Source organism: Neopsephotus bourkii, unplaced genomic scaffold, assembly GCF_033783945.1.
Source record: "Neopsephotus bourkii isolate Nb327-2 ecotype Australia unplaced genomic scaffold, CSIRO-AGI_Nbou_v1 NB_379, whole genome shotgun sequence".
In the NCBI taxonomy this organism is placed as follows: Eukaryota; Metazoa; Chordata; class Aves; order Psittaciformes; family Psittacidae; genus Neopsephotus; species Neopsephotus bourkii.
Genome location: NW_026900884.1, coordinates 1,637,643 through 1,661,985, shown reverse-complemented (window position 1 = coordinate 1,661,985; position 24,343 = coordinate 1,637,643). Strand labels below are relative to the sequence as shown.

Below are 24,343 nucleotides of genomic sequence, written 5' to 3'. Positions count from 1 at the left end.
CCAACATACCCTCCCGACCCGCCCGCCCCGTGCGGTTCCCCTTCACAGACTCCTTCAAGCCTCCGCAGCCCCTCTCAGCTTCCGGCAATTGCTCATTCAGCGACCCCACCGGGCCATCAAGCTCCACTTCCAGAGCTGCACCTGGCACAAAGCCTCCCACCAAGAAAAAACACAGCTGCCTCTGCCTCCCACCCAACAATGACTCCAAATGGAACCAAAAAACACCCTCACCAAACCCCGCAACAACTAAACCCCAACAACCTTCCACCTCACTCAACACCCCACAGCCCCGCCCCGCCGCTGCGCGTGTGCCCCAGCCCCGCCCCCCCACGCCCCATCCCACGCCCTATCCCGCGCCCCGTCCCCGTGGGTACGCATGCGCCCAGAGGTTGGTCTCCGCCCCCTTCACACGGCCGCGCACGCGTAGAGCCACCTCGCCATCCTATTGGCCAGCCCCGTTGCGTACTCAGGGGCGGTTCTTCTGACCCCTCAGCCATCCGCATCGCGCAGGCGTAGTCGGTACTGGCCCGCCCGTCTCCAGAGCAGGCGCGTTGCCTACCCCGGCAAGCCGGCCGGCTGCTGCACAGGCGCAGTCCGGACCCTTTCGGGAACGTTCTGTCTCGCCACAACCTTCCTCTGCAAGGGAAATCCTGTCAGGGTACGGGCCACCCGCAGCCCCGGTCCTCCCCGCCCCGCTGGCGTCCGGGCCTTCCCCTGTTTCCGACTCCTGCTGTAGCCCGCGCCCCTCTCCGCACAGCCCATCCCTCTTCTACAGCCGGCTGCCCGGCCCCCCGTAGTCGGGCCGCGACCTCCCTCTCCCCCCCCCAACCCCTTGCCCCGCTCTCTTTTTTTCCTCCCCCGAGCTGAGCCGCTTCCCGCTAAAAAGAAATGCCTCGAGCCGGCCTCGGAGGCCGGTCCTGCCCTGGACTCCCCGCGATCTCGGGGGCATGTGGCGTTGAGGAGGGAGCCTTGCTCCATCCTGAAGCGGCTTCTCTGGAGCGGCGGACATGGGCCCTCCGCGCTGGGGGGCAGCTCTCCTTGCCCTTCTCTTCCCTGCCCTGGCCCCACTGAGATCGGCGGGCAGTGATGCTGGCCAGGATCTAGCAGGAGCGCACCCGTCTAGGTTATAGTGGGGCAGGTGATGGTCCTTCCCTTGCTGAGGTGCCGGCCTCGCCTCTTGCAGCTGCCTGGAGCTTCTCATTGAGACAAGAGTTCTAGCTGTGGGAGTGCAAGGGCAGAACAGACTGCTCCGAACCACAGGAGAGGGACGGAAGGGGCTGCCAGGAAGATCTTCATCCCTGCAGCGCTGCTGCTAGAGTTAGAAATCTGCTGCCTCTCCTCTCGATTTCGTTTGATCTCCTGGAGGGGAGAGGTGAGTTGTATTTCCCTCTTGTCGTGCTGTAGCAGTGGAGAAAATAGGCTAGCATGCAAGCTGCAGAACTTTTTCAGGATGGCTTCAAGCCCCAGCTGACTGCTTGGCTTATTTTACTTGAGACTCAGCCCTGTGAAAAGGCCCACTGATGGAGAAAGAGATTAGCACCGTGTTAACTGCGCGGTTCTCTCTCCTTTGCTGCAGTGCCCACTTTCACCGCTGTCTCCTGCTCTGCCTGCTCCTGCTTTCAGCATGGTAAAGAAGAATACTATCCCCGATGGGTAAGTATTCCTCATACTAAGCAAGAGGCAGGAGCGGGCACAGCCCTGCCCACAAAGAAGGGGCACTGACTGCCCCAGGCGCTTTCTTGCCACAAACATCTTCACCACCTACAGCGAGGTAAGGTAGGTATCTTCTCCAAGACAGGAACAGCCCAGCCCTTCATCCCCCAGGTGAGTATAATGCTCCCACCTGCCTGTGAACACTTTTCCTTCATCAGCCAAATACAGTCCCTTCTTCTTAACCTTATCCTCAGGTACATACACTGAGGAAATGGGGAATAGTCTTATATTTCTGACTACTCGGATGTTTGCTAGCAGGAATGGAGGAAGAGCTGATAAGATGGGAGCAGGTGGTTGAATGCATGTGAACAAGGAGTATTTTTATGGATTCAGGTCCAGATATACCCTTTGGTTTTGTTTTTAACAGTAGAACAACAAAAATACTTAAATAATTAAAATAATAACAAAAGTAATTAAAAAGTCCCAAATGGCATTATACAAGCTTTCTGATGTCTTGATTGGGAGTGCATTTGGGGACCACAAAACAGATACAGTTCTATCAGTTCTCCAGCTCTATTGGGAAGAAGAAGAAAAAGGAAGTCCAAGTTTAGAAGTTTAACCCATGTGTTACTGCTGATATCAGTACAAACTTCTTCAACAGGAGAGTGTGCTGAGGTATAAAAGCACACTGTAATGGGACAAAAACTTGCAGCTTTTACGTTACTTGAGGCAGGGTTGATATTGTCCTGGTTTCAGGGGAACCTTCTGAGGAGGAGCAATAAAATACAAAAAGCATGGTTTCCTGCAAAATCTGTTAGCCTAAAAGCAATAAATACAAATAAAAGTTGAAGAAATTTTCAAAATAACTTCATGAAATTTAGGAGTTTGTTTTCATAGCTGACAAACTCGGAGATTAAAATTAGAACAAAATTTAAGAAAGCTATGTTAAGTTTGTCTTTCTCTGAAAGTTTCTATGAAATTTCAGTTAAAAGTTGGACAAAATTGAGCTAACCTGGGTTAGGTTTGCAAGCAGTAATGTAGAAAGCCTGAAAAGAATTAACTGTCCTCCTTGATTTCGCCATATTGGGAGATTATTACTAAAACATAGAGAATCAAGTGTTCATTTCTCCCTTCTTCTTTCTCCTTGTATTTGAACTGGAGCTTTCAGGCTACATGGATTTCTCAAGTATGGAAGAAGTGGTGGACTGTACTTTGGCTTCTGTGGTTGGAAACACCTGTGTATCTTTCAAGGGGCGAAACTTCTACCATGGAATAATTGGTTATGAAGTTTGTGCTACCATGTGACAGAGTTCATGATGCTGAAGTGCTTTCAGCTTCTCCAGCAACTCACTGTGATAATATTAACAAATAAGGCTAGACATCTCAGTATCAGGTTTTTGGCAGTAAAAGGGTTTTAAGGAATTGTCAGTCTCCCGATCTCATGCAGCAATATGTTGATGTCATCCTTGTGCTAGCACAATATATTATAGTCTTTCACTGTGATTAGTTTAGTACACCAGGAAAAAATAGCAGTGAATGCTGGAAGAGGGCTTGAGGAAAACTAATTTTAACCTAGGTGTCCTGCACATGCAGTTTACTGGCCCCAGAAATACCTGCTGGCAGAATTGAGATTGTGGTACGCTACTATAGCATAGGGACCAGTCTAGATGGTAGCATACTATGGAAGTACAGCCTCCATCATATCACAGTATTGTAACAGCAAGAAATCTAACAGTAATTGTGTTTTTAATGATACTGCAAGAGAAACTTTGCAGTTGACAAAAGAAAGCCACACTATGTACAGATTTCTTTTAGATTATCTGTCACTGCCTCAATTCTTTATACAGTTCCTGAAGAGTCTCAATCCAAATTCTGTTCCACTAATTAAAGCAATAGGATAACTTTGAGGCTCATTTAAGTTACAAGCAGCTAGGACTAGTGCAACTAAACAAGAAATGTTAATTCTGTTTTCAACTGGTCAGCTAAATACTATCACCTTTTACAATATTGTCTGCAGCATAATTAAAGTTGCCTTTATGTAAGGGTTGTGCTATAGCATTGCACAGCCTTGCTAGATATCAGCACTTTCGGGTGTATTTAAAGTAATATCGAAGTGATACTAATTGCCAGTGATGCTACTGGGTCTGTTGGTCTTGTACCTTGTTCTTAGTCCACTGTCACCTAACCCATATTTGGGTTAGGTGAATGTTTGATCTGATGGTATTTGCACCATTTTTGCTCCAGCAGTGAGAGGAGGGGGTGCACTAGAAGCAAGATATGTTCTTCCTGTATTCCTTCATAGCTAGAAGTGTTTCTTTTGTCTCAGTAATTGCAGCAGTGGGATCTTTTTATTGTAAAGACAAAGCTGAATTATTTCTGCCTATGCACTATAAACATACTTGTTTAATTGATTTTTTTCCTGTGCAGACTTAAAGGCATCAGCATTTTCATTTAGGCAGGATCATTAAATACTGTGGTAGACCTGATTGGGCATGTTCAAGGGTGGATGAGAGAGAAGGGATACGATAAGGTGAGTGTTTGTAAAGTAAAAGTGCCTCTTACCATCAGGCATAGACCATTTACACTTGAAAGTATGGGATGGAGAGAAATTACTTCTTATAATACCTAACTAATTATAACGTTACTGTGTCAAAGGCCCGTATCTTGAGTACAAAACACCGCCACAAATATAAAGCTATGCAATAACTTCCTGACACAGTAAGGAAACATTTCTCCCATGCTTTATATCCACACTGTTTTTTACAAGCTAGGACTTACTTGTATCCCAGTTAAAAGGGATGAAGAAAAGCAAAGTGAGACATCTATGTAGTAACAGATGATTAAGAGCTATATTCCCTTCCTTCTGGTTTTGACCTGTTCAGTATGTGTTCTGTCTTGACAGTGTGTCATGGTCTTTGCACAGCTGTCTTTCCTTCAACAGGGTAGTACTGACTGGCTGTCTAGAGAGTTACGGAAGCCGCTTGGAAAAAAATATGGAAAAATACCGTAATTACTCTGTATAGGTATTACATTACAAAAGTTTTTATTCCTTTTTTTAGCTTATACTAATGTAAACATAGTTTCATAAGCAGTCTGAAGTAGGTTTAGGCTTTAGAAATACCAGTGTTTGCCAGAGAGAGTTTGTAGGATATCTCTTGACAGTTTGCCATGGTCTGTATTTTTGTGTAACTCTGTCATTGAGATCTGACAAACTTAAGACTTGAATCTTTCAAATTATTTCCAATTCAGTGGTTCTATTGCATGGTACCTGTGAGTTATTTAGTAGCTCTATGTACATTAAAAATGTACATAATATCTTTATGTGGAGCATGCTATTTTTCTTCTAAAAAATCATAGAGTAAATAGTAAGGTACTTTGCAGTTCATTGATACGTAGGTTTGTATGTTTCAAAGCCTGTATAAATTTGCTATCACTTTTTTACTTGGGTTTTTATTTGATAGCAAGATATATGCAAAATATAGCTATTGTAGTGTTCTCTGCTTGGATTATTATCTTGGTGTTCAACATACCTTTGAACTTAACTAAAGAGGCTTCAGAATGAACACTGAATTTTGCCTTACTCAAATTTACTGTAAACTTGTCTTTATCATAGACATTTCTGTAATGTCTTCTGTTATCCTCCTTGAAGCTAGAGGCAGCTATGTGGGCCCTGTTGATAATGCTTAGTTGCTTTGTTTTGGAGCTGATTGTTTTCTAAAAGTGTTTTGGGTTTTTTTTTTAAGTTTTTGTTGCCTTTTTTTTTTTTTTTTATCCTGCAACAGATGCCATTTCACTGGTTGTTGCCATTACAAAGCATATGACTGCTGGATTCATGTGTTAATCTAGGTCGCATATCTTGTAAACTTTTATTGGATACATGAAGATAGTTTCTTTTCTGTTTTACTGAATATATCTGAAATGTTTAGATTAAAGAAAAGGACAATGAAACATGCTTGATTTTAATTTAAATTAGAAAGGACAAGCAGAGTAATACATTTCCATGTAAACTAGACTTAAAAATCTCTTAACAGATTAGCTGTCTGGAGTCTGTAGTATCAGTAACAATTGCATGTAACAGGAAGTCACTCAAGCATCACAGAAATTTCAGAGGGAAGGGGAGAATTTTTTTTATTTTGATTTTAGCACTTTTCTCAACCAAGACCTAATTCTTTTATTTAGAATGGCAGTCAAAATTCTGCCTGTGTTTTAAGGTGTGTGGTGGTAGTTGGGGAGTGATGAAGACAAACATGATAGGGAAGTGAGAACTGCAAAAGCTAAATAGTAAAATAATTGTTAATTTGTATGTTTTGTTGACTTTCAGGTCTTTATCTTCATGTAGCCCATGGATTGATTACCTGTTTGAAAACTTAGAGAAATAAAGCTGTAATTGAAAATGTATTGTGTGCACAACATGTCACTTTTTATTTAGGTGCTGTAGTCTCTTAATTACTTTTCTGTTTGACCATGCAAAATTTGGGGGGTTTTGTGGCTTGGATAGTTTAAAGTTCAGAAGAAAATTAATTACCACATTAAGCCCATAAAAGGTTATCATAACTATTCTTATACAAACTTAAGAGTTTGATTTGCAGTTCTTTTTACACACTTCTTGAGATTCTGAAGGGAGTTTGTTTTGTGAAAGGACAGAAATATCACAGATTTTAAGATGATAGTTTGCTTTATGTATGCTGACCTAGATTATCTGCAATTTGACAATGGTAGTGTTTTGTAGAGAAGTTCTCAGAGTTTAGTTTCTTCCTGGATATGCCTTCTGACTATTATTTGTGTTGGGAAGCTGCAGTGTTTCTTTGAATTTCCATGATTCCATTTTAGATTCTTATCATAGCATCTTTCTAATGTGAATGCCATTGGTTCTATGGGCAGAGCTATTTGATGCAACTGCCTAGATTTATTTCTAGGCATAGAGATAAATGTCATGTCTGTGTCTCAGTAAGATACCACTGCCTCTTTCAGGAAACTCTTCCTGACATCTTTCCAGTTACTTTATGCCCAGCATGTTTTCCGCTCAAGCTTTGGTTACCTTTTAGTCATCAGTACAGGAACGATGACAGTGCCAAGTCTTGTGTTAACACCTTTGACTCGTGGCTGTCTTCTGTTACTTATGTTCAAGCAGAACACAAATGATGTGTCATAATTCTCATTCATACTTGTTAAAATGTTTATTTCAGCCTCTGCTCATGAAAATCCTGCTTATGTGACTGCCTGCCACTCCCTTGTCTTTGGTAATTTTTGCCTTTATCTAGACTTCTGTCAGAGTTTTACTTTCTTTAGTCCCTGTCACCTATAATTCCCAACCGGATTCCTTTGTTGGTAACAGAACAAATTTGAATTCATTTCCTTAGCTGAACCTTTACTTAATCGCAATCTACTGTTTTCTACTGGTTTTAGTTTGAAGCAATTTTTAGTTCTGCAGCAGTATGCTGACATTTCCTTTTTAAATATAATTTTAACGCTAAGATGGAGTACCTACCCTTTACATATTTTGATGAAGAGTGCCTTCTGTTTGTTTTCTACCACAGAAGTGTCAGCAGCTTTCAAGTTTCTTGCTGATTATGCAGTTTTATTTCTGGAAGGATTTAAACAGCTTTAAATACAGGAGAATAAACCCCCGAAGTTTATTAACATCTGACAACAAACTGAAATTCTGGTGCATTGTTCTGTCAATCCCTTAATCTGAAAAAAAAGGTCAGAATTTTTACAAAACCTTTTTTACATGTTAATGACAGAAAATAAGATTCTTAGGCCTTTTTAAAAATTTTTTTACTGGCTCCTAATTGCTCATATTTATGATAATCATGGTTTTTCATGAGAAAGCAGGTTAAAAAATATCTGAATTTCTAATTCATGGCATCTTTTAAGTTGTTTTACTACATAAGGTAATAGATCTTTTGTGGCTGGGACTTCTTTACTTCTGCCTTCCTTCAAAATGTTTCTAAAAATGTAGATGTGAATATGGCTGGCTGTCAAATGAAGTCGTACTTTGTAAAGTGTTTCATACATTTTATTGGTAGAGGTAACACCAAAGAATAATTGAACTAGGTGGAAGAAAAAATACTGCATTCATGTTTGTTTTATGTCTATGACAGCATTTGCTGCACTAGTTTCTATATCTCAAGGTACAGTCCATTTTCTGATTGTATTTGGAAGCATAAGAGCAAAAGCAGGAGGAGTATTTATTTTTTTTCTTTTAAATAAAGGCATGTAATTTCCAGAGTTATATAAATTAGCAAGGGGCAGAAGCTGGTATTAAACCTGACTTTGTCATTAATTTTAACAGTAGTTCAGATTAAATACACATCTAGGTAAGGTTCACAGCATTTAGGACCTTTCCAAGATGGAGTGAGTAAGATAAAGTATGCACAGAGTAGATATCACAGCTTAGCCTGTACATTTTGTTTAGCTTTTTTTTTTTAACTGAGCACTTATTGCAACTAAGATGTTTCATGATGTTGTGGGGTTTGTTAGCATCGGTAATATTTTCAGCCCTTTTTCATGATTTGTGATCTTTTCATATGCATATATGTTTGTGAACGTTTCATATACAATTTACCTAAAACTCGAATAAATAGAACATAGTCTGAAATTTTTGTTTCCATAATTTACAGCTAGTATACAACGATCAGACTCCAAAGTTTGCAAGCTTAAAAATTCACTCTAGGGAGACTTCTCCCTAGTTAGAATGCTTCTGTAATACCCAATCTGTAATTTTTTGAGCAATGCTTTTCAGACTATGGTGATTGAGAATGTGCTCTTTTTTTTTTATCCCTGTAATCAACTGTCCTAAGCTAAGGAAATACCTGAAGTAGGAGACTGGTTTTGTTCACTCGTTGCAATTATGAAGTATAAAGTTCCTGCAGTAATTTAGGATTTAGTGAAAAGGTTTTACTTCAAACGTCTCTTTGTGATTTAATCTCTAGCTTGCCCTCATACCTTCTTACCTTGTATCAGTCTTCTACATGACAGCTGTTTGTGACAGCCTTCCTAATGATGAGTTACTGCTACTACTTTGTTACTTCGTTATCTATTAAACTAAGCATTTGTAAGTCTACGCTATAAGTCTTGAGTACACTCTATTTACCATGCTATAAGTGTTCCCCTTGTTACTTCCAAGCATCTATGAATGGTAATGTTAGTATTTATATACCATAACAAGAACAATTATGCATGTTTCTTTGAGCATTTTGCTAGCCAACATTTAGTTATTGTTATGGTCCCATATGGGAATTGTGAACAAAGTGAAATACTTGGTGGTTAGGCTACTTTAAAGTGGAGTATTCGGTTTATTTTATAATTTATGTGGTTTTATGGAAATCAGGAATCTAAAGGCTGTTGGATGCTCCGTTTAAAGGAAGAGATTAATTTAAGCATTAATTCACAAACTGTAAGTGAATGGGCACCACTGTTAAAGACTCTTACAAAAAATATTTTGTATTTTAACAGTTGAGGTGTAAATGGAAGAAGACAATGTAGATTTTAAGTCATCCATCTACATCTTCATAGAGGTCATAGAAATAATTTGTCCTCACATGAGGAAAAGAAATAAAAGTCCTAAATTTAGTAAGTTACCTCTTTGAAGGTAAAATTAATATGCTGATTGTTTTCCTCTTCAGGTCAAGATTTTCATACTTTTTAAAACCCCTGAAATCTCTGAAATGTGATATATCAAGAGCTTTTTTCAGTGCAGTGTAGGATTTGAGAATAGCAGTTCTTTGTTTTGGAGTTACTAATGTTTTGAGTGTTGTAACAAGTTTTCACCTTGGTGATTTTTGCGAAGGTTTGGTGTGATGGAATATTCTCTATTTTTCAAAATACAAAGAGAAAGTTCAGTCAAGAATGTTTCCTTGAAAAAGCAGTATATTACAGAGTAAACGCATTTGCAGAATCTAGCAGCTGTGTATTTTTAATGGAAGTAAATTTTGCATTTTGTTGTCAACTGAGTGATGGATGTGTGCCTGTGGTAACTTTTTAAATGTGTCTGATTTAGCCAAGTTGAAAAATTTCCACCAACTGTAATAAGACAATACTTTTTAACCTCTTGAACCTGACTCACCTGCTTTGCTTTACACTGGTCCCACTTGGTTGTAAATGCAATGTCCTGCTGTTCTGAGGAGAGGAATTTTTTGGAATTTGAAGAAGAATTCTGGAATTTGAAGAAGGGAAAAGACTGTTTTCAAATGTCCTGATGATACCTTGAAACCACTTCATGGAATAATTGCAGATTTGGGCATTTAATTATACCGTATGATAACAGCAAATATTTCTAAGAAGTATTTTCTTTGTGGTGGTGCTCTAAGTAGAATAAAGAATCATTTTATTATGGCTACTGATTTTAGACTTCCAAACAATAAAAATATCTTTTTTAAAAACTGTGTATTGTGCTAAATAAGCTTCTGCCCTGATCAGTGCTGTAGCAATATTCTGTTTATTTTCTTCCAGCATCTTTTGGGCAACTCCATTTATGTTATCTGAAAATAATGCTGATCTGTTGTTTTTATTCAACTATATAATAACAAGTTTTTATAATTCTCGTAAAAAGATCTTAGTTTTCTTGGTAAAGCAGGTGGGCTACTAGTGGTAGATGGATTTAAAAAAATATTTTACTTGCATATCAGGATTGAATTGGTCATATTTTCAAACTTGTGCACATCAGTTACAATTGCTTGCTTATCTGGTCATGGAATTTTAGGAACTATTTGATCCTTGTGTTTGGAAATCTAACTGTTAATATATTATGCTAGTAGTTGCATGGTGCACCCTAGGAAAAAATAAAACTATCATATCTTTCTTGCAGATGTTTGAAATAACTATTATATTCAAAGTATGAGAAATACAGCACCAGATTTGGCTCATATTTGTAAGATAATTAACATAGTTTGAAATAACTTACAGTTTTAAAGGAACATAATTTTTATGTGTTTTGGTTTACCACAATTTTAAAACAAAATTAAAAAAAAAAAAAAGTTTTTAATGAAGCTGTGGGTGTTGTCTGTTGAATCACGTCATCTGGAGATATTTAACGGCAAATATTTGTTTCATTACAGATGGCGAAGTTTGACACCAGTTGGACAGCCTATACCAGGAACTAGATTTATTGCATTCAAAGTACCTTTAAAAGGGGTATGTATAAAAAGTAACTACAGATTGGTTCTGTAAAATATGGTACAATGAAGAATACCATGAATATTCATGCAAACTTAAGGAAAGTTTTATGGTAAAATAATTTAATCAGATTTAGCCCTTTCAGTCATTTACTAGTGGCTTTTTTACATAATATTCTGTATTTTTTCCCTTTCTTTTAAAATTTGTATTTGGTGTTACTCATTTATCTTTTAAAAATCATAAAATCTCTATAATCAATCAGCACAATTAATTTGATCACTAATAAGTGGCCTAAATTCATTATGCTACTTAACATCCTTTCATGACTGTTGTAAGAAAATTGTATGGAAGGGGTTATGATAGTAATAACAATCTAGGCAGTGTAATCCAAAAAACAATTTTACGGAACTGGAGCTCTCAGTAAAGGGTACTCATTAAAGGATACCAGCCACTGCATTTTAGAGTTCCAAATTCATAAGCAAAAAACTTCAGTGATCTGGAGGAATGGAGTATATTTAAGAAAGAAGTCTTCATAGATAGATTGATTAATGTCTTAGTGCTTCCTTTAGATTGTTACGAGCATGGAGTGACATCTTAATCTATAAAATAAGCAGATCTTTTAATTCTTTGTGACAATACAAAATGTGAAGGCTGTCTTTTTTAGACTCTTCAGTTCTTTAGTGAATTGAGGCATAGGTCAAATAGTGCAAATATGTCCCTCTACGTAAATTAACACAAGTGCTGTATAAATTCTCACATGACCTTGCTTTAGATACACAGGAAGTAAAAGTTAATAAGCTCTTTTAAAGTTTTGTGGCTAGACATAACTTTAGTAGTTAAGAGTAAATTGTCTAAGCTGTTGACTACAGATTACACTGTCGTATTCACAGACACAAGATTTGGTTCTTTGGATGTATTAATGCCCATTATGTTTTCAGTCACCATTCAGTTCTGCTTCCTGCAGATCCTTTTACAGCTTTATTATGATGGTTTGGTTACTTTGACAACAAGTATCTCATATGTGACGTTAGTCATGTTCTCCATGGGTGGATTGTACAGTCATGTGTGTTTTTACCAAGACCACCAGTGAACAGGTCTAGAAGTGAATATGAAATTCAGTAGATTTATAACTAGCTTCTTTGCTATTGGGGTATTTGAGAGAGGATTTTTTTGTGTCATCAGCTCCTGTAATTCCACTTGATCCAGCACCAATGTTTTGCATAGATGCAGTATTCCAGGCAGGATTTGATCCGTGTATGTACTTCCAGTTCACTGTCCCTGTCACTCAGATTTCAGAGAAAGGTACTTTGGTGCTAACTTTACTCTTTTCCTCACAGCTCGTGTGGTAGTCTGGAAGGAGCTCCACCAGAAATCATAAAAAGGGCAGGCATTCTCAGAGAACATTTATAACAATATCATAAGTAGGCACTCTGTCAGTGTGTTGCTTACTTCCAGTCCTACTGGGGCGTAAATCCCTTTTCTGTGGAAGCTGTGTTTCAGCTTGGCCAGATACAAAGTCTGGTACCTGAGAAAGCAAAACATGTAACATTTCTGTCCTTTAGGTTTGTTCAGTGTCAACTGCTCAAGATACAGAAATTACAAGTCTGCCAGAGACTGTGTGCTTGAAGTTCATGGAATTAATGGCAGAATACATGTAAAATGCATAACTGGCTAAACGGCGATGTCTTTGCAAAGATCGGAAGTAGTATTATTAAGTTGGTGGAACAGACCTCTTAATCAGCTTCCTCCTTTGCTATCTATTAGGAAATTGATGATTGGTCATTTCACCCAAAGGGACAAAACATAGTTTCAGTATTTCAAGATTCAAGGTTTATTGTTTTAGCAGTAGATATGCTGCTAATGAAGGCTTTAAGGTCACAGATTTACTTGCAAGGATTTTGTCTTTCAGATCATCATTGTAATGCTAACAGTAACACTGTAGTATAAGGTCTGGGCAAGTTCTTTCCCATGCCATTAGAAGAAGTTTAGAATTGATACAGATTTCTCACATTCTCAAAGCCCAGTTAAACACCTAAACTACTGAATACTCAGCAGGAGTTTCTCAAGAGAATTCCAAATAGTCTTTTAAAACACAGTTTTTCATAACATGTGACTGTTTACTAAGTCAAGCAATATGTTTAGAGATGTCTTAGTTTTGTAAATTGTATTCCACCTCAGTTTGTGTGACCTCATGTAGTAAAAGGAAAAATTCTTTAGGATTCTACCATAGACATTTTGCAGATTCTCTATTGTCACTGCAAAGTTAGTAAGTTCAGTTTCAGATTTTACTAAAACTCAGTGCTGAAAAGTGATGAGATAATGCATTTGGGTTCATTTTGTTTGAACCTTAACAACCTCCACTGCTTTTCCAGCAGTGTACCAGTATCTGAAATACATAGAACTGAATACTTCTATATGCTTTCTACCCAACTCTTTCTAGCTCGAGCTTTCCTAATCACGTACCAGCTTTGATAGGACTGTCCTGCTGTTTATTACTTAATTTGGTCTCCTGGTTCTGTTTCTAGATGTGAGATAAATGCGTGCTAGCATCTTAGATTATAATCCATACAGTCAAAAGAAGAAATAGTTACTCTATATCATTTGTGGTTCTAAGAGGTATGTTGTCTGTGGCTGCCTTCCTTTCTATTAGCCTCAGTCCAATCTCCTTGAATTTCTTGTTAACAAAGGAACTGAGAGGTGGTTGAGGCTGCTGCATCTTTTGCCACTGTCTTTATTGGTTGTGGCTGAGCCTGTGTTAAAAGGCTGTGACAATGGAGAAGTGCACCATTTAGAGAAAATCCAGTCTTGCATATATGAGGCATTTTCATACCTAAAGAACACATTTCAGAAAAACACAGCTAGAGTAGGGTGAGTAAACATCTTTTCCTTTTTTTTTCTGTCAAATGAAATTAATTATTCATTAATGCAGCTTTCTTAGTAACCACATCTTAGTCTTACTTAGTATTTCTCAGTGCTAAATGACATGCAAGTACACTCTGCCAAGAGATAAAGCAGCGATAAAAATGTCTCCACATTTGTGGGGAGAAAGTCAAAACCTTTACAATAAATTAACTCTTTTATCACAACTTTTTGTGGTATGTGAAATACACTTAATTTTGTGTTACTCTGCCAGATAAAGTATGTTTGGGGGAAGCTGATTGTGGTGTTTTGCTTCTTGCTGATGTCTAGTTACTTAAAAATCAGTATATGCATGCTGCTTTTTGCAAGATCTTTGTGTCTATCAAATTTGTGCTTATAATAATGTACGTTAAGATTGTAGAAGAGGAAATTCTCACGTTTTCTTGCATTTTCAACTGAATAGAATAAACAACAAATTATTACTTTCTGTTTATTTGGTTCCTTTTATCTGTATAATACATGAGTGTGGTTCTGATACTTGAAACATTCCGTCTTGAGTACTGATGTTTCCTAGTCCTAATTAAGACAGCTGAATATTACAAATATCTTATTATTAGAACTTAAAAAGGAAATAAACATTTTCTGTTTTCCTTGTAGGCAATTAACCAGAGGCTTACCCCAACCCAGAAATTTACACCAAAAGACTTAATAGCTGCAATGAAAGCCCTAAATGTGGAGCTTGGATTAATTATTGATCTAACATATACCACACGATACTATGAAGTTAAGGTAATATAAACAATAACGAAATAAAATAGTTACTTCAACCTTTATTTTGAAGTATTTACACATTTGCTTACCTTGAATTGGAATAGACAGGTAAGCCATCTAGTCTTATTTTGTGTCTCCAATAGAAAATAAATGTTTTACTGCAAAGGAAATAACTTCTCCAGGTAGTTGCATTTGTGGCTTATTTGTGTTATGGTAACTTAGGGTAATGGATAAAGACTTCGATGTCAGGCATCACAGAAAAGGTGCAAAAGACTTGCAGTCTATATCCTAAAGGCATTCTTACTTTTTCCTTCTTTCTAACTGATCTTCTGTGGAATCCACTAAGAAAGTGTACATTTTTAAACTACTTAATCAATTTAAATTTTTTTTCCCAGTATAATCCAAACAGTTGTGATTAATCAGCCTTCTATTGAAAAGCAGAATAAATAGCAGTGCCATAACTGCATGCTAATTGAATGTACATGGGCTATAAGCATTAAGGGGGTGAATATTAGAGTATATATCTGATTGTGGGTGGGGAAGACAAATACTGCTTATAACTGTAAAATGGGTTAGAATGGAATTACAGGAATCTGCTCTGGTTTAGTTAATGTTCTGCCTTATTAGCAGGGATAAATAAGTCTTCTGTAAAAGCAGGGTTTTTTTTAAGATCAGGTCTTTAAAGTGGAAATGTAAATGGTAGTCTGTAAGAATATATCTATAGAATTGTGTCAAGATTCTTGTCAGTTTCTACTCAGGATTTGAACTGCTGTTTTATATTGGCATTTAGGCTTATTGGCACTTAAGGCTTTTCATTGATGCAAGACTTCAATAATTATTTTTTTTTCTTGTTTCTAGGATTTGCCTAAAAGTGTGCAGTATAAGAAACTTTACACTGTTGGACTTGAAGTCCCCGATAATGCTACTATCCTACAATTCAAAAAATGGGTCAGAAAATTCCTATGGGAAAATGCAGGAAATGGTAAATATCAGCATCTTCCACTGTAAAACCCCATAAATTGTATTTCAATGCTAACTGTATTATTTATTAATTTCAATAGATAATTTGTGACACCAGGGATATCAGACTTTCCATAGCACTTTCCACTTTATTGTCATAATAAGATACATTATATGAACCACTGCATGTCTTTTTGCATTCAAAACGTGTCTTTAAAAAATTCTTAGTAACTTAAATGCCCTTCCTAATAGTATTTGAATACTGTAACAAGGCTTTCATCTGTCTGACCCAAACTGTCTACCATCAGCTTAGTGTTGTAGCTGCCAGCCCTTTATGGATGTTTTAAATAGCAGAGGGTTTCTGTGGCGACAGTAGACACTGATATGTGTAAAGAATTTAAGTCAGTTTAGTCTGCTGTAGGAGTATTTTGATTCATGAGTCATTATTGCCTTCATAGCTGAGAAGCTCTTAAAATCATTTTACTGTCAGTATCAATGTTTCCACAGTGTGTCTCTGCTCTTAGTATTCATGCAGTAGTACAGTTCTTGCTGTATAAGTCACTTTCTTTCAAAATAAATTTGCATTCATTTTGCTACAGCCTTTTTGTAGCTTTTACCTTCTCCCTTTTTTTGCTAGCGATTCTTTAGAGGCTGATTTTAACTGTCCGTCCATCGAATATTGGAGGACCATTCTTTCAAGCTTTTTCATTCCATTTTCTGTGGTTACATTGGCATTTCCTGTGAGAAGGTAGAGATGTTAACTGCCCAAGCATATAGAGTTTTTGCTGTGGGTGATCAACTATTTTGTGAAGGAGACCTGACCTAAATCTTGGGTATGAGAGCCTGAATTTGAAGTACTGGGAAAATGAAAAGGTATGAGAAGAAGCCTTTGTACTTGCTCAAGAAGTTAGCATCTAAGTTCTTCCTTTGCTTTTTTTGTTTTTTGTTTTTTTTTTTTTTTGTTTAGGGAAATTACTTAGAAGTTATGATCTAGTGATTTTCCTCTAACAAACAAGTCTGTGTTTGAATCTCATTATTTATGATTCTCAGAAATAATTTCTTCCTGGATGAAGACCTGCAGTTCCAGCTAGCAAAACCATTTTGGCAAGGGTTTATGTAACTTCAGAGTTGGAAGAACTTAATTTTTATGTTAATTTACTCATTGTAACTTGTCCTCTTGTTTTAGATTACTACTAAAATTCCTCAAGATTCTTCTTACAAATAATTTTGAGAAGTTGGGGTTTTTTAGTGTCTGAATTGCCAGGACATATATGGCAATACAACTGTCCTGTGGCAAGCAGTTGTATTTTATATCATTTAAGAATTTGTTAAATTCACATTTTGAAGACTGTCAGTACTTCGTACATACTACAGCTTTGTTCTTAGGACAGTTAAAGATTTTCTTTGAAAATCTAGCCTAAAATTCTCAGTTAATATCCATTTATTAACTACAGTTAATAAAGTTTTGACCTTAAGTATTGTTGTTCTCCATCCCAGTTATTGTATTCAGTATCTCAGATCTGGTTTTACAGACTGACAAGCTTCCTACATCCCTTCTCATAAACATTTTTTGTGACCATCATAGTAGCCTGTCCAATATATATCTAAATTTTATTTTAATTTTTCATTACATATGGGTAAGTAAAATTGTATGAGATAGTATGGATGAGATTTTATCTGTGTCTTGCATTACCATATTAGCGTTTCCCGATGTCTGTTGGAAATACTTCCTTTGAAACACCCTTGCAATAGTAGGTGATTCTGCTTTTTAGCTGATTAGCATAGCCTTTCCAAAAAAGACAAGATTTCTTTAGAGGTTACTGGTGCTTCTTTTCTCCATGTATTTCATGCTCCTAGATGCTAGAGGCATTATGTGTATTTTCTCCTTTGTGTAGGTTTTAAAAGAACCAGTAAGTTAAGTTCCTCAATTCTACATTTATTTGCTTAGATTTGCTTTCAAAAATCATACGTTATTATTTTTCTCCTGTTACTGTAGTTCTGCCTGAGGCCAGCCACTTTACCTGTCAATCATTTCTCTTGCTTTTTCCCTACATTCTGCAGAGTTAATCTCAGTCTTCACAGGTTTGGAAGTACTGAGCTAACTGCTGATAGACATCCAGCATGAAGAGGACACAGTCTGGATGTGTCTGTTGTTTTACAGGCATGACTGTATAATTTGTGTTTATCATGACTTTCCTAGAAAAGTACCAAGTTTTTTTTTCCTTGCGTTAATTTTTTAGTAATTTCACTTATTAAAGACTGTTTTCCTTTTTGATAGAGAAACTCATTGGCGTTCACTGTACTAATGGAATTAATAGAACCGGCTACCTTATATGTAGGTAAGTGTTCTATAAAGACAGAAATGGTTGTTCACAAAAGATAGTGTCCTTATATTTGTCTGTAATCCCTTTGGGACGATAATATAATCATATTTTTCTTCAGGTATCTTATAGATGTTGAAGGCTGGGATCCAGAGGCAGCAATCCAAGGTATTTATACAGTTTGAACTAAGGTACATGTGTAATTCACAGTTTCTACAATTGTATTCATAAGTACTACAATTCTGTGTTAGTAACTTTAGAGTTATTTCATGTGCTGTCTTCCACAGAAGATTTTATATGACAGTTGATTCTCTTTGATGCAAGACTTGAGCATTAGCAAATTGACAGCATAGTGGGAATATGTTTCAGCTACGTAATGTATTTTTTTCTTTTGCTTTGAAGGGTTTTGACTCGTAGGTTGCTACCACTGCTAGCTTCAGTTGTTAAAAAATATTGCTATCGTGATGTCAGCTTGCTGAAGTATTAGTATCAAGTTTGAATTGTCTGAAATTCATTATCTCATGGTGAACGGAAACCTGCCTTTCATATTTTTGTGGCTCAGTTTGAGCACGTTTCATTAGACATGTATCTCTTTTTCCTTAGCCTTTGGTGATGCTAGAGGTCATCGTATGGATGGTCTTGTGTATCTCACAGATCTCAGAACACAACCAATGAGAAGGTAAACACAACAAAAGCTTTTAGTTGTATCCTTAACATTTCGTGTACGTCTGCTCATATTTTTAAAAGTTCACTTCCAGTCATAAGCCAAAATTAACCTTAAACCTTCAATATATACATAATACACATATAAGACTTCAGATAGGAATTACATGAAGCGCAGTGTACTTCATTCACCTTTTGAATTTCTATGGTTCAAAAGATTTTCCTGATCTGACAACCACTACTGAGCATTGGTTTACTTCTGTCATGCTCTGACAAGTGTATCAAGTCTCAGTATAAGCTGAAAGGAGCTGCTGCAAAGATACCTTCAAGAGTTATATGATCTGTCTGCTGTTGTTGGTATGACAGAGCCAGATATTAAAAAAAATAAAAAAAAAAGTACAACAATTTTAGTAATAAAGTATGGGAAAGTGGAAAATTGTTCTGAAATTCCTCTGTTCATAGTGGTGTATCCCTGGCATCTAAGAATTTTACACTTATCATATTCACTTAAGAATATCTAACCTTTTCATTTTCCAGAGTTATTTGTACCAGTGATATCTTGTAGCAGTAAATTGATTTTAAACTTAAAAACTGATTTGCATCTTTTTAGTTTTAAGTGAATGCTGTTTCTTTTACTGCTACCGTTGTTTCATAGTCTGTGCATGATTAAGTTAGTCTCAAGTCAGATTTTTTAATAGGTATGGTACTTATCTCAAATCCCTTAGGATGTTTTTCTAAGCTTAAGAAGTTTACGTATTCTCTTTGCTTTCCTTGCAGCCCTTCCCCAAATACATTTATAAGATTACAATTTGCTAAGTTATGAATGTGTAAATTTAATTTAATATGCAAATATTTCTGTCATTTTGAACTGTAGAATTTTATTTGGGGTTTTGTTTTTTTTCTCACTCATTAGTATGGTTTAAAAAGGAAGCTTATGCGAGATGTATTCATTCTTCTTAGTAACCTTGGAATGGATGTCTGGGATTCAGATGAAGATATTATTCCCCCACCACATGCAATGGAAGGACCTGTAGAGCGGTTCCCAAATGAAGATTTTCAGGGGTAATAGGCTGAAACATGGAATGAAAAGCCAAACCAGTCACATAGGGGAAAATATAATTGTTTCTTATTAAAAATACTAGAGATATTCTAAATTTTAAAAGATTTTATAAATATACTGATGCAAAATAAATTTATAGAATTTGGTTAAATACTGAAAAGATGAGGTGGGAAAAAAGGGAATGTGCACTTTTAGAAGTCTGCAAGTAATTAGTTCACTTGGAAAAAATTAGTTTTACTTTGCCTGTCCTTTTTTATTTTACGGTAATCTGCAATTATATTTTATTTATTTGAAGCACTGGTTTTGCCTGTTAAACAAGAACCATAGAATTACAATTGAATGTTTGTCACAGCTTCTACTGTGACATTTAAAGTTTTATAATCTTACTTACTTGGATTCTTAGTAGTTTTGATACATTTGCAATGTCTTTGTATCAGTTCTTGGTTAAAAAAAAAGAAGTTTTCATTAATGACTTGTAGCTACAATGTTCTATTTAAGACAAAAATCTTCTTTACAGGTCTGGAAAAAGATTAAGAATTTACGATGACCACTCTCATGATGATTTGCAAGGACAGATACAGTTGAGAGATTTTGATTTCATTAACAAGGGACCTGGACAAAGACGAAGACCATTTCATGACCATCAGACTCAGGATGACTTAAGAGCACCAATGCAGATGAGAAATTGGGACTACAACAGGGGACCAGGACAGAGGCAAAGATCCTTTACTGATCACCAGTTTTATGATGATTATGAAGAAGACATTCAGGTGAAGGACCCAGATTTCAGTAACAAGGGACCTGGACAAAGGTTGAGACCCTTTCATGGACATCAGTTTCATGATGATTTACAGGCAGAGAGACAGTCAAGGGACACTGAATTTAACAGAGGTCGTGGACAAAGGCAGAGATCTTTTCCTGACCATCCATCTCATAAGGAGTTGCAGGAAGACAGGCAGTCAAAGGATTTTGATTTTGGTAGCAGGGGCCGTGGCCAGAGACGAAGACCATTCCAAGACCATGAATCTCGTGATGAATTTCAGACTCAGATGCAGATGAAAGAGTTAGACTGTGTCAACAAAGGTCCTGGCCAAAGACCAAGATCTTTCCATGACTATCAGTCACATGATGACTTACAGTCACAGATGCAACTGGGAGATTTTGAATTTGTTAACAGGGGTCGTGGGCAGAGGTTGAGGCATTTCAATGATCACCAGCCTCGCAATGACTTAAAAACAGAGATGCAACTAAAAGATTATCATAGTAAAGGTCCTGGACAAAGACGAAGACCTTTTCATGACCATCAGCCTTATGATGACATACAGGAACAGACTCAGTTAAAAGATTTTGATTATGGCAATAAAGGGCATGGACAAAGGCCAAGACCTTTTCATGATCATCCAGGTCATGATGACTTGCCACGTGAATGGTGTTCCGACAGGTAAAGCATCACTGAGCTGTAAAACCAGACTAAAAGTGTAAACCTCAGCACTTCTAAATTAAATGTCAAATTAATTCATTTAAAAAAAAATAATCTGAAAACAATTACACATCCTTTTAAAATTATATATAAATGATCAGTTAATTAACTCTTTATTTTGACATATGGAAGGAGTGTTGCATCTTTGAAAGCCGATGTTTCCTGAATTAGAATGTTGTGCTTCTTTAAAGCTTATATGTTTCCTTTACCTTTTAAGAGTCAGCTTGAAACAAAACTGTCCTACTTTGCTTTTTTATAGAAACTTATATTTAGAAGGCAATCCTCAAGACAGAAGAGGATATGAAATTTTATTTATGCCCTTAGCCAAACAGCAATAAACAGTAATGCAACAAGGAAGTTTGATTTGCATTTGTTTATTCCATGAGTTAATAATCTGTTAGAAATCCCTTTGCTTCTGAATTTGCATTATATTTTCCCAAATACATATAGCACTTATTAGTAAACCTATTGGACTCGTAACATAATATTTCACAATATTTTTAATATTTCAGAAAGTATTTCTGATTTTAAAGTAGATTTTAATTAAAAGTAAAAATATTTCATTTGATAAACACATTTTCAAAGCTTACAACTGTTGTACTCTTCTTAACATGCATTTCTTTTGGTTAATTGCAGAAGTCAGTCTTTTTCTTCCCATGAAAATGTACCAGAACCTCATTTCTCCTCATCTCCTTCACTTCACAGAGATTATGGGTCTGATAATGATGACTTTAACAGAAGTTATAGGTAAATATCAGATTTCGTATGTTGTTTTCTGACTTATCTTTATACTCCCCCACCACCATTTTCATAAATATAAAATACAAATTAACTGCACAGTGTAAAAAAAATGGATCTTAATACTTTTGCTTAAATGCAGCTTAAACTATTGAATCTGAACACACAGCAAATAACGTGGCTGATTTGTGGTCTGCCTATATTGAGTCTGATTATTAAATGGGTTGAGAACCCCTGATGTAAGTTATTGGCATGACAAGCACAGTTCAGGTACAAAACATGAAAAGCTGTTGTCAGTAAGCAAAAAAAAGCAAAATACAGATGCTGTATTTAAATCTTCACTGCTGTCTACAACAAGCTAATGAGTTTTGCTATGAGGAAGGTCAGGCACTGGAACGGGTTTCCCAGAGCAGCTGTGAAATCACCACATTGTATCCTTTAAGATACTCATAACTCAGGGGGATATGGCCCCTGCATAAACTCTTTTAACGAGCAGGTGGCCCTAGGTACTTCCAGAGATCCTTTCCAGGCTTAAGTTAATTTATGGTTCAGTGGGGGAGAAGATTGTAAAATTACAAAGATTGTTCTGAATTGGCTTTATACACCACTTATTTTACAAAGCAAGATACTTGGGAATAAAGAGAATCCAAACCAAAAAATATATATATATATATATATATATATATATATATAGTATGTGCATTTGTAGATTCTTCCATATGTATTTTGTAGGAGAGTGATTCTCCAATTGCAGAAGAATTAATATTTTAAATATTTGGAGCTATAAATCCAAAGTATATTGTTGCCTGATGAGACTATGTACTAGAGAGATACTGTTGCATATTATTCACAAAAATGAAAACACGGGCTTAGGAACAAAAATAGCCCCTAGGTAAATAAATCCTCAGTAAACAGGGAATAGAAACAGCACTTGGGAAAAAAACATCTTCTAGTAGGGTTACTTACTATAAAAACCTGTAATTTTAATCACCAGAATTGAAAAATTAATATAAACAAATTTGCAGCATCCAGTAGAGAGGATTTTGATTTATGGGTAAAAACAAGAATAAGAGTCTGAATTGTTCTTTCAAGGTTACGCTAGTTTAATTTCTAATGGTGGCCACCAACAGTAAATCAACTGGTCTATTTCTAAGGTCTTCATTGTTCATGTGTTTTTCTTACAGTAGTCGACCAAATTGTCCTGAAGACAATAGAAGAATGCATCCCTCAGATGAATTTAATAGAGGAAAAAACAGATTTGCACCATATTCTTCACGAACAATGCATCCATCTTTATCTGTACACCAAGAAGATAATTCAGTAGATTATGCAAGAAAACCTTTTCAAGATGAAACTGTCAGAGAGATGGAACAAAGCAGAAGATTACCAGTTGTAACAGTTGATTACAATTATGGTCTGCCATTAGATGAGGAGCAAGAGGGAGAACATTATGATTTACCTTCAAGAGACCACTACAACTGGTACTGAATAAAAAACGACGATGTTTACTCAGCTTAGACTTACTTTTACACATTTGACTTTGTATGTGGACCAAATTTATTTTTTTCTTTTTTTCCTCCACGTCAGGAAAATGCAAATTTCAGTAGTAGAGAACTGGTCTCTATTATAAGATTAGCTTCTACTGATGTTTGGTTCTTTAAATTTATTAGGGTATATTTGCTAAAGTGTAGTTGGAGACAAGGTCTCAATACACAGGGAATTAAAGTAATTTCTTTTAGTGAAATTGGAATCCTGTACCTTAAACAACTTTGAGTGACTGTAGTTGTCTTTTGTTTTACCTTTCTTTAAAATGTGTGTAATTTCCAGATGCAGAAGTCGTAATAAAATACTGCACTATGAGGTAAACTAGCACTGAGATTACAGAAAAATACTATGAAATGAATGGAACAGAGTTATGTCCACTTCATCCTTTAATTTTTAAACAGAAGTTTGAATTACTGCTTACAAACTCAGCAGCTTTATAGTGTAATTCCAGATTTTCTGTACCATCAGCTGAACTCACCTACTCTTTTTTTCCTAGCAGACTTTTTCCCACATTGCTGAGAACACAGAAGCAAATGGAGTTTGAATACTCTAAATGTCAGACTTGCTTTTCATTAATCTGAATATCCCGTCCTGATTGTATATTTTTTTCATGATCCTATAGGTTATATATGTTTTAGGATAGCCCAGTGCAAGTAAATTTCATAGTTTTCTCAGCAGCTTATCAGCTTTCCTGTCTCAACTGGCCAAGATCACCAGTGCCTATACACTTACACCTCTTTCTTTGTCAGTCATACTCTCCAGTTCTACTTTTTGCTAGTTTCTTTTACAGCACAGCACAGTTAATCAGAGTAGAAGAATAAGCTCTTCAGGTAAGTCACTTTTAAGAGTCATGTATTGAAAAGTTTCCTCTGAACTGCTGCTTCAGTGGGTATCGAGGAGGTGCAGCAAACAGCAACCAAATTCATGCCAGCAGCTGCACAGTAGCACCAACAGCTCCTACTATGGATAAAGAAATCTTAGTTCATAAGATGGAAAACAGTATTCATGTAATACTTAGGTGAACTTTGAAAATCACATTTTTCATTATTACGTTTTAATAAATTAATATTTGTAAAGGCATCACAGTAAATAAGGATAGTGCTAGACCATAATATTAAAATAATTAAAATTAATTTGCTAAATTACTTCAGTTGTACAGTTAAGAAACTGCCTCAA

The 24,343-nt window shown here is 36.5% G+C and overlaps 1 protein-coding gene across 1 annotated transcript; it reads left to right on the top strand.

Annotated features, from left to right (window-relative positions):
* The first annotated feature begins 198 nt into the window (after positions 1 to 198).
* On the top strand, positions 199 to 23,841 carry LOC133210004 (uncharacterized). The gene is made up of 13 exons (XM_061349038.1): positions 199 to 388; positions 471 to 658; positions 1,577 to 1,653; positions 10,713 to 10,788; positions 14,287 to 14,418; positions 15,259 to 15,382; positions 17,639 to 17,699; positions 17,803 to 17,849; positions 18,285 to 18,360; positions 19,305 to 19,406; positions 19,922 to 20,845; positions 21,521 to 21,631; positions 22,807 to 23,841. Exons 1-13 carry the CDS (start codon positions 199 to 201, stop codon positions 23,108 to 23,110), a joined length of 2,412 nt encoding a protein of 803 aa, XP_061205022.1. The 3' UTR covers positions 23,111 to 23,841.
* Positions 23,842 to 24,343: the final 502 nt, after the last annotated feature.